The sequence below is a fragment of the Emiliania huxleyi genome (assembly GCF_000372725.1).
Source record: "Emiliania huxleyi CCMP1516 chromosome Unknown EMIHUscaffold_186, whole genome shotgun sequence".
Taxonomy (NCBI): domain Eukaryota; phylum Haptophyta; order Isochrysidales; family Noelaerhabdaceae; genus Emiliania; species Emiliania huxleyi.
In genome coordinates, this window is record NW_005200730.1 from 73,547 (window position 1) to 83,291 (window position 9,745).

The following is a 9,745-nucleotide window of genomic DNA, read 5'->3' on the forward strand; positions in this document are numbered from 1 at the left end:
GGCTTGCCGCGGAGGGCGCGAATAAAAGAAATTCGCACACACAGGAAGCCGCCCGTCATCCAAGGCGCCCCGCACGAAGCCGGAGAGGGAGGAGAAGCGCTCGAGATGGACGCCGGGCCAGCACAGAACGTGCAGGCCAGCGACGACGTCTCAAAAGCTGCGGCGGCCACATCGTCGCGCAGCGCCAACGCACGACGCTGCTGCGCTCCCGACGGCCAAGAGAATGGTCAGGAGCCAAACTCGACGGGATTCGTCAGCGATGCACGGCTGGCCTCGCTCAGCGGCAGCGTTACGCGCGATGTCCCTCTCTCGGACCAGATACGCTTACGCTCGGACCGCTCGCCGGATCAAGACAACGCCGGCGGGCATGCTACGCCGAGCACTGACCCCCCGCCGCCGCTCGCGTCCCGCGGGGCGCTGAGCGCCGTCAGCCGTGCGCCAGGAAGCGGGCGTGGCGGCGGCGGCGCCTTCCAGTCGCCGCCAGAGTCGGTCAAGCCCTCCGAGTCGCTCATGGGCATGGCACAGGTGAACGCAGCGCCGGCCCCTCCACCGGTGCAACTCCCGTCCCCCTACCTCTCGCAGCAGCAGGGGGGGGGATGCTCGTGGGCGCGCGCCGCTCGCCCCTCTCACCCCCGCTCCTCCGAGGTGAAGTGCCCTCTGTGCTTCCAGTACTTCCACCCCGACGTGATCGAAGGGCATGCCGCCACCTGCGGAGACCCCCCGCCGCCGCCTACCAACTCGCCCTTCCCGACCGAGCCGCGACGCATCGCCGACGCGCCGCCGCCGCGTCACGCCGAGAAGCAGCCCGACCAGCTCTTTCACAAAGTGCAGCATATCTCCACGCTGCTGGGAGAGACGCCCCTCCGACCGGACGAGGACCCGACCGCCTTGCTGTTGCAGTGGGTCGACATGCTCGAGATCATCGAAACCTTGCAGCGCGCCGTCGTCACCGTCCACAAGCCGGACGAGAATATACTCCAAGCCAGGCTCACAGCGAAAGTGCGCAACTTTCGGGTGCGGGTGCCGTGGATCCGCGAGAAGCTCGGCCTCCCGCCGCCGCACCAGCCGTACCTGCTCGCCATCAAAGAGGCGAGCGAGAAGGCGGGCCTCGCCTCCACCACCGCCGGGCTGCTGGTTCAATGCGACCGGCTCGAGGAGGCGCTGCGCCTCTGCGACGAGATTTGGCGCGACGGCCTGCAGCTGCCCTCCGATGGCACGACCCTGCCCAAGCAAGTCGAGGTAATACGACCGGGACTGCGGCCCTCTCCATCAGACCCCCCCCGTACCCCCGCCCCTCCCTCCGTTTCATCCTAACAGGTGATCTGCACGGCGCTCTCCCTCCCGCGGCGGGGCCTGCTCGATACGCTGACCGAGGCGCACAAGCGGATGTTTGAGGACGAGGCGACGGAGCCCGGGGCGGCGCCATTCCAGGCGGCGCTCCCCGAGAAGGTGGCGCAGATCGCAAACGTGCTCGGCACCGACTCGCTGCCCGTCGGGGGGAGCCTCGTCGACACGCTACACGCCGCCAACGAGATGGTGGGCCTGCAGGGCGAGGGAGGGCTGGTCGAGCAGGCCGACCGGCTGCTGGAGATGATGCTGCGTCCGTCATGCCCGCCCCCGCCGCCGCCCCCGCCGCCGCCGCCCCCGCCGCCGCCGCCGCCGCCGCCGCCGCCCCCGCCGCTGCCCCCGCCAGACGTTGAGCCCGAACTCTCGCCTGTGGCGTTCGATTCGAGCACGGGCGACGATTCGAGCACAGGACCGCTCACAACCTTCTCGCCGGCTGCCGCCACCGCCGTCCGATCCGAGCTCCTGGCCTCCCTCGGGTGCCGGATGCCTGCCCCCGTCCCTCACGCAAGCGTGCCCTCCTCTGCGCGTGCGGCCTCGCCACCTCAGAGCCCAATCCCGTGGCAGCCAGCCTCGCGCTCCTCGCCGCTCTCGCCGTCCGGCGCCGCGTCTCCTCCTCCGTCTCCAAGGCTGACACAGCAGGCGGCGTCGCCCTCCTGCTCGCCGCTCACCAAGGCCGGCAAGACCAGCGTCAAGACCAGCGTCAAGACCGGCGAGCCGTCGCGGCTGTTCAAGGCGGACCGTGGGCGGCTCGTGCTCGAGCGGACTGACCAGCTCTCCGCCAAGGCCGTGGCAGCGGCGAGCGGCGAGAGTGCGGGGCCACCTTCGCCCTCGTCGCTCTCGGCCAGTGCGCGGTCCGTCTCGCCCTCCTCGCCCTCGGCCTCGCCCGCGACGAGGAGCGGTGCACGGCCGAGCACGCCGCGGACGCAGCCACGCAAGCCCGCCGCAGGTGCCGTCTCGCGCCTTCGCCACGTGGCCCCTGTCGAGACAGCGCCCCCGCCACACACCGCACACTCAGGCGCCCCCCCCCCCCCCCCTGCAGGGAAGTCCAGCTCCAAGCCCACGCCGCCACCCGAGCCGGTGCCCTTCAGCATCGCCCCGCAGTGGTCAGAGGCCAAGCCGATCCCGCAGCGGCCCGCGCCGCCAAAGCCATCGGCGCCCGCGCCGGCACCGCCGCCGCCAGAGCCGCCAGGACAGCTCTCCCCCTCCTCCCCAAACGGCACGAACGAGGAGGGCGTGGCACCGGCGCCGAGGAGGGCGTCCTCGTTGCCGGCGGGCAAGACGGCCAAGGACAAGCCGGAGCCGGCCCAGGTGCAGCGGTCGGTGAGCAGCACCGCCGCACTGCACGCGCCGCGGCCACGGCGCTCCGTTGCGCCTCTCGACGCGCCCGCGGTGCCGCCTCTGAGCCGCCTCGCGCAGCGCACCCGCCTGGACCGCGACACGCTGGCGCGCAAGCCGACGCCACCGCCCGCCGAGCTGAGCGCTGCGGCCGAGAAGAGCCTCTCTGCGTTCGCCGGGCCGACGCCGCCCAAGGCCGCCCCCGTCAGTGCCCCTCTCCTGTCGGAGGCAGAGATGAAGCCTCGGGTGGCCCGCTGCGAGGAGTCCCTCGGCATCGAGCCCGCGGATACGGCCACCCTCGCGCAGCGGATCGGCAAGCTGGAGCGCAGCCTCGGCCTGGCGAGCAGTGCGAGCGACGGCACCCTCGAGGAGCGGCTCGTCGCCATCGAGAGGGTGGGTCTGCCGCTCAGCCGCATCGCCAACTCGGCCGCCTTCTCGCCGTCCGAGGGCAGCGAGATCAAGAAGCAGCTCGTGGCGTTCGAGGCGATGCTGCACGACGGCGCGCTGCGGCTGCGGCCAGGCCCCGAGGCGGAGCCGAGGGGCGTTCTGCGGCTGCTGACGGCCGCCTCAAAGGCCACCGCAAAGGCGGCCAAGGCAAAGCCGCCCCACGACAGCAAGCCTGCTCAAGACGATGCGGCGCTGAGGCAGGCGCGCCGGATGAACGACGCCAACGCGCGCCACGCGGCGGGCCTGCTGCTCGCGAGGAAGATGGGGCGGGGCCACCTGTCAGAGCTGGGCGCACTCTCGAAGGGCGTGGGCGAGGCCGCCATCGCCTCCCACTACGAGGACCTGCCCTTCCGGGCGATGGAGGTGCTGTTTGAGCAGGCCGCGGTGAGCCCGAACGCGTGCCTGCGCGGGCTGCCCGAGGACGTGCTCCGCCTCTGTGAGCCGCACGTCGAGCGCGTCGGAGGCCTCTCCCACTCCGATGCTCTGATCGGGCTCGGCGTCTGCGTGCGGTGCGCCAGGCCCCTCGCGCTGCCAGGGCCACCCCCCACGCTCCCCACCGCGACTTCCCGTTGCGCACAGGGCCGGCCGCGTCGACCTCCTCAACGCCCTCTTGGCGATGCCCCTCACGGCGGGATCGCACCAGGCACGCTCTGTCCCACTTCCCCGACCTAGCAGAGCCACCCCCCAGCACACACTCCTCCCTGGCCTAGCGGAGCCACCCCCCCCCACACACACACACACAGTCACAGTGCCACTCAGCCCCTGGCCCGACTTATGACCTCTGCCGCTGCCAAGAGCCGCTTGACGCTGGCCTCCGCAGGAGCTGGTCCGGCGATGCGAACGCGACCTCGGTGTCGCGGCAGAGGCGACCCCCACCGAAGACGGCAGCGACGCTTTCCTCCTGACCTTCACTGGTACGACCGAGCCGCACAAGACGGCCGGCGCGCTGCGCGAGATCTACGGGAGCGTGAGTGCGCCAGTGCGGTGCGAGGTGGAGGAGGAGAAGCGCCTCACGACGATGACGTTGTCGAGCAAGGAGGTGGCCACCGCCTACCTCCAGAGGAGGGACAAGGACGAGGCGCGGACGGGGAAGCAGAAGGCGACGCAGGCAATGAAAGCGGAGCTCGAGAAGACGGAGGCTGAGGCGCGCTGAGCCGTGCATGGCGAGGCCATGACCCCTCAAGACGCGTCACCGGCGCGTCCACTCTAGGTGGAGCGTGAGAGGGGGCAGGAGAAGGACGTGGTGGCGCACGCGGAGAAGAAGATCGAACAAGCCCGAGACTATCAGACCGAATGCGAGACATACCTGAAATTTCTCGCCTCACCGGAGCATCAGCAGAACTACAAGAAGGCGTCGCTCCGCTGCGCGCGCGAGGCGCATCTGCAAGCGGGCTGGGCACGGCTCCTCTTTGGCATCCGCGTGGCGCGGCGCGAGCGACGCACCGCCGCGCCCGCCGCGCCCGCCTCGCCGCCCGCCTCGCCCGCCTCGCCACCCACCTCGCCCGCCTCGCCCGCTCGCCCGCCCGTCTCGCTCGCGCTGGCGGCGACCTCCCCCACGAGCGTGCGAGTCCAGCTCAGCGAGGCCACGCCGGAGGCTGGCACGCTCGTCGTCAAGTCAAAGCCGGCGCCAACCAAGCCGCCGACCAAGCCGCCGACCAAGCCGTCGACCATGCCGCCGATCACGGAGGCATCCCCGGCGACTCCCAAGCCGTGGCCGCCGAACATCCGCATCAAGGCGCGCCGTCCCTCCCCCCTCTCGCCTCCACCGCAGCCCCGCTCCCACCCACCATCACAAACCCCACCCCTCCACCCTCCCTCCACGCACAACACAGGTGCTCGTGGACAGCTGCGTGGACACGAAGACGCGGGCAGAGGACCCCAAGGTTGCGGAGGAGACACGGCAGTCGATGCTCAAGGACCTTTCTAGCAGGCTGAGGGACTTGAAGGGGGCGTTCGGCGTGAGCATCTCTTTTCCGGCGAAGCGCTGGGTCTGTGCTGACGGGCGCGCTGGAGACATCGAGCCGTTCAAGTGCGACTCCGACCCGGCGCCGCGCGCAAGCTCGTCCACGCGCGACTTCACGCAGGAGCAGGCGGAGAAGGCCATCCTCTTGGAGCACGAGGAGGACGCACTCGAGCCCACGATCGAACCTGAGGAGCTCGCGGAGGTCATCCGCAAGACACCCGAGTACATCAAGCAGAAGGAGCTAGAGATCGCCAACTTCAAGCACAAGGCCAAGGAGCGCGAGCAGAAGTGGGAGCATCGCCTCGTCGCTGCACGCGCGGCGGTCACGCAGGCGGAGACAGAGGAGGCCGCCGCCGAGGTGGACCTCGCCGCCAAGGAGGGCAAGCTGAAGCAGTTGAAATACTGCCATCGAGTGCAGCTCCGGCTGCCGCGCCAGACGGTGGCGAGCCTCGTCGGGGAGAGCCGGACGCTGAGCGCCTGCCTGCTCAAGTTCGACAACGCGTCGATCGGCTGCCGGCTCGCCCTCGCGCCGTCGGGCCACGGGCTCGTCGTGAGCGACGTCGCGGAGGGCTGTGCCGCCGACGCCGCAGGTCTTCTCTCAGACGACGTGATCCTCAGCGCCAGCGTGATCGCACGCGGGGACGAGACGCTCAAGGAGCCGCAACTCGTCAAGGACGCGTCGGCCATCGCCTGCGCGCTCTCGCCCGCCGACGCATCGCTGCGCCTCTTCCTGGGCAGCGAGGAGCTCCGCTTCGAGGAGCACCGGATGATGGCCGAGGACGACTTTGTGCGGTGCGCTCCTCCGGCATGCGGGCGGAGCCCGTTGGCGACACCCACGTCACTCGCCCCCTCTCCTCCCCTTGGTGATGCCCCTCGTCTCTCACAAGGTGCTACCGAACCTACTGCTGCGACAACGACCTCGTGCCGCTCGGCTCGGATGCCGCGAGCGGCTTCGACGTCTTTGCCGACCAGGCGCTGCATGACCCGAAGAAGCCGCTTGCTGGGCTGGCCGGCGACGATCTCGACCAGCAGCTCCGCAGCCTGTGGGCAGGAGCTCGCCCGGAAACGCGCAAGAAGTGCGACGACTTCGCGCACAAGGCCCGCCGCAGCACCGGCCCCCTCACTGTGCCGCGAACCCTCGCCTCCTCCATCTCGCACCGCCGCCTCTGCAGGTCGCTGCCTTCTGCGCCTTCCGGGACAAGCAGCTGGCGCGGGTCCGACGCGAGTGGTCCGCGTGGCCGCAAGAGAGGGTGGACAAGAAGCTGCTCGAGCTGTCGGGCGTCAGCGTCCCCGCCGAGCGGCGGCAGAAGCTTCTGCGCCTCGCCACCGACCAGGCGCGCAAGCTGTCCAAGCCGCACTGCTCGGAGGCGCTCTCCGACTTCAAGCTGCAGGCAGTCTCCCACCGCCTGACCGACGAGGCTGGCGTCGTGACCGCACTCGCCGCTCTCGAGTCCTCGCTGACCAAGCTCCTCGGCGCCGGCGGGGTTGTCGAGCAGATGGCCACCTTCCTCGAGAGCGACCTGGCGAGCGACGCGGACGAGTGGGCGTCGCTCCGCGACTGGGTTCTGGAGATGCGCCGCACTCACCTCGAGCTGGTCCGCGCCAAGCGGTACGACGAGGCGACCGCGCTGCTCGACTCGGCCAAGGAGAACGTCGAGGGGCGGCGCGAGGCGCTGCTGGCCAGAATGAACGAGAAGAATGAGGAGGCGATGGCGGATGCTGCCCAGTATCGCGCACGCCCCGTCGAGGACGAGAACACGTTGGAGATGGACCACGCGGCGGCCGCCGAGGTCGAAGCGAAGGAGGTGCGCGCCGCGTTGAACAAGAGCTTGCTCGGAAAGGAGAAGGCGTTCCGGGTGGCGAAGCATCGCGCTGTGGCGGAGCATGACGGCCTGACGGCTGCAGCGGCGATGGCTACCCTGAACGGATCGCTCGTGGAGAAGGAGTACTTGGAGGCAAAGGAGGCGTCCGAAAACGCCGATGCCGACGCCAGCCGCGCCAACTCGCTTTTGCGCAACCTCGAGCGAGAGGCGCGCGAGCGGGCGGCGAAAGCCAAGCGAGAGTACGAGGCGTCGGCGGCCTTGAGGGCGGCGGCTCAGGCGCACAGCCAAAAGGCGTCGAGGTTGCTCCAGGCAGCCGAGCACCAGCTCGAGTCGCTCGCCGAGCAGGCCGACGCCCACGCGGCAGTGCGGGCCATGCTGAGGAGCGCAAAGACGACCCGCTTCGTCCGCGGGTGCAGCACCGGCGGCGCCCGCCCGAGCGGCATGCCCGCCATCGCCGAGGCCGAGGATGAGAGAGAGGCGGTGGAGGCGCCGCACCAGCAGCAGGTCATCACGCTGCAGCTGCAGGTCGAGCGCAAGAGTGCCATCCGGCTCGCCGTCGAGCGGCGCAGCGTGCCAGCGCTGCAGGCGCTACTCTCTGCCGCGGCCGCAGGCGCCAAGGCCAGCTGGCATGAGGCGCCAGACGTGCGCCGCGCGCTCGCGGACGCGTGGCGCGGCGCGCTCGCTTGCCCGCCGGTCGACAACAGCGTCGTGCTCGGCCCTCGGTCTGCGGCGCAGGCCGACGCCCTCGGCGGGTGGCGGGCGCCTCTCGAGTGCTTGTGGCAGGCGCTGCCCGCCGGCGCACTCACGCGGTGGTCTCTCGGCGCTGCCACCGAGGGCGAGGTCGAGGCGTGCCTCGCGTCGGAGTCGCGCACGACCAACGGCGTGCTGGCCGGTGTGCTCCGCTCCGACGACGGCTCGTTGCATTCGCTGCTGGAGTTGCTCCTGAGCCAGCGCGCCGCCGACCCAAAGGCGGGGCCGCACGCCCTCGACCGGCTGAGGAAGAGACTCGGCGAGTGCGGCATCGACGAGGAGAGCAAGCCCGGCACGCCGCTTGCGCCAGGAGCGGCCCTGTCGGTGCTCGCTGGCGCGCCAGCGGACCAGGTTTTGCGGGTCTCGAGCATCAAGGCCCTCGCGTGTTGCTGCGGAGCCGAGCGCCTTGCGTGCGATGACTGTGACCAGCGTGACGCGAGTACTGTAGGAGCTCTGCTCGCTGCTCGAGGGCATCGCCGCCCTGCTGCCCTTTGAGGTTGGAGGGGCGCCACCGCTGCTTGAAGCGCTGCAGGAGGCGGCTGCGGGCGACGTGCGCCCTCGTGCCCTGCTCGTGGCGCACTTGTGCGAGGAGGCTGCCGACCTGAGCTCGGGCTGGTCGCCCCTGCATGTCGCGGCGTGCATGGACGACGTCGAGGCGACCGAGGCCCTCCTGCAGGCGGGCTTCTCGGCGCTGGCTGAGGCGCCGCTCACGGGCGCGACGCCGCTCTCGTGCGCCGCTGTCTGCGGCAGCCAGCGCGCGCTCACCTCGCTCTGCGCGTTCCAGCTCCCAGCTATCGAGGCGGAGTCCATCAAGACGGATGCAGAGATGAGGGCGGCGCTGACGCGGCTGCTGCCCGCGGTGGCGGAGCAGTGCGACGAGTCCTCGGTCACTCGGCTCGGGCCGATGCTCACCTTGCTCGTGCGCCACGGCGCCAACCCCGCCGCGCAGAGCGAGCCGTTCGAGCTGAGCGCTGGCAGCCCCGCCCGCTCCCTCTCCCCCTTCGAGATGCTGCTGCGGCAGTGCCTCCCGTGGCTCGCGTGGGCGCACCTGGGGCTCGAGAGCAGCAGCGGGCAGGCAGAGGCGGCAGCGTGGCAAGCCGCGGCGCAGAGCCTCGCCGTCGGCACGGCATTCGCGCGGCCCTCTGAGGGTGAGCCGCCCTCCGCCGCCGCGGTGGGGGCGCAGGCTGTCGGCCGGCTCCTCCTTGCGTACGTGCCGTTTGGCATCTGGCCGGCGAAGGCGCAGGAGGAGCTGAGGACGGCGCTCGTCACCAGGCAGGATGGGCGGTGGGCTGACGCGCCACTGCACGCCTTCGCCATGGCGCCGCACGCGGCTCTGCTTCCCGTCGTCGAGGCGCCTGCGCCTGGATGAGCGCACAGTCACCTTCCCGGAGGAGTTGGAGCTGACGCCCCCCCCCCCACCCACCCCCCCTCCCCCCTCCCAACCTTTTGCTAGGCGCTGCTCCAAGGCGACGCCGACCCCAACCTGAGGTGGCCGGACACAGGCCGCTGGTGCGGCCAGTCGGCGACGCACCTCGCCGCCGCGGGCGGGCTGTACGTCTGGGGGCGCGACAGGGACCGACCGACGGTGCGCAGTGGCGGCGAGAGTGGCGCCGACCTGCTCAGGTCGCTAATCCCTGGATCCCCCTCCGGCCTTCCCCGCTTTCAACGCCGTTTGCTCTCTTGCGTAGGCTGCTGCTCGACCCGCTGCTCGGGAGGGCCAACCCGCTGCAGCGCGACGCGCGCAGCAACCTGCCGCTGCACCTCTGCTGCGCCATCGACGACCGCGCGGTGGCAGGCCTCCTCGCGGCGCAGCCGGAGATGGGCGCCCACAGCTTCGAGGGCTACGGGACGCAGAACCGACGGCACGTGACGCCGCTCGCGCTCTGTGACGCAAGCGGCGGCGTGGCGGCGCTCGTGGCCAAGCTGCGCCAGGAGGCCGCGCGGCTGGCGCAAGCGGCGGAGGAGCGGCTGCGCGCCGCGGGCGGCACGCTGCCGTCGATCGATTCGATCCTCCGCCCCGAGGTGAGCACGGCCCGCAGCCTGTGAGGGCGGCACTTCGCCTGGTCGTCTCTTGCATGCT

The 9,745-nt window shown here is 71.2% G+C and overlaps 2 protein-coding genes across 2 annotated transcripts in view; both read left to right on the top strand.

Annotated features, from left to right (window-relative positions):
- Nucleotides 1-105: 105 nt before the first annotated feature.
- EMIHUDRAFT_456580 (hypothetical protein) lies at nt 106-4,282 on the top strand (the record flags this gene model as incomplete). The annotated part of the gene is made up of 10 exons (XM_005782761.1): nt 106-525; nt 646-825; nt 901-1,239; nt 1,318-1,604; nt 1,974-2,191; nt 2,387-2,450; nt 2,601-2,667; nt 2,878-3,638; nt 3,709-3,781; nt 3,950-4,282. 10 exons carry the CDS (start codon nt 106-108, stop codon nt 4,280-4,282), a joined length of 2,742 nt encoding a protein of 913 aa, XP_005782818.1.
- Nucleotides 4,283-5,036: 754 nt separating this feature from the next.
- EMIHUDRAFT_456581 (hypothetical protein) overlaps nt 5,037-9,745 on the top strand; it is a gene marked incomplete at its 5' end in the record, with an annotated part of 9,496 nt that continues 4,787 nt past the window's right edge. Inside the window, 6 exons of the mRNA XM_005782762.1 lie at nt 5,037-5,884; nt 5,980-6,217; nt 6,265-8,016; nt 8,114-9,010; nt 9,119-9,288; nt 9,354-9,687. Coding sequence (XP_005782819.1) covers nt 5,037-5,884; nt 5,980-6,217; nt 6,265-8,016; nt 8,114-9,010; nt 9,119-9,288; nt 9,354-9,687 — 4,239 coding nt within the window. The remainder of the gene's footprint in view (nt 5,885-5,979; nt 6,218-6,264; nt 8,017-8,113; nt 9,011-9,118; nt 9,289-9,353; nt 9,688-9,745) is intronic.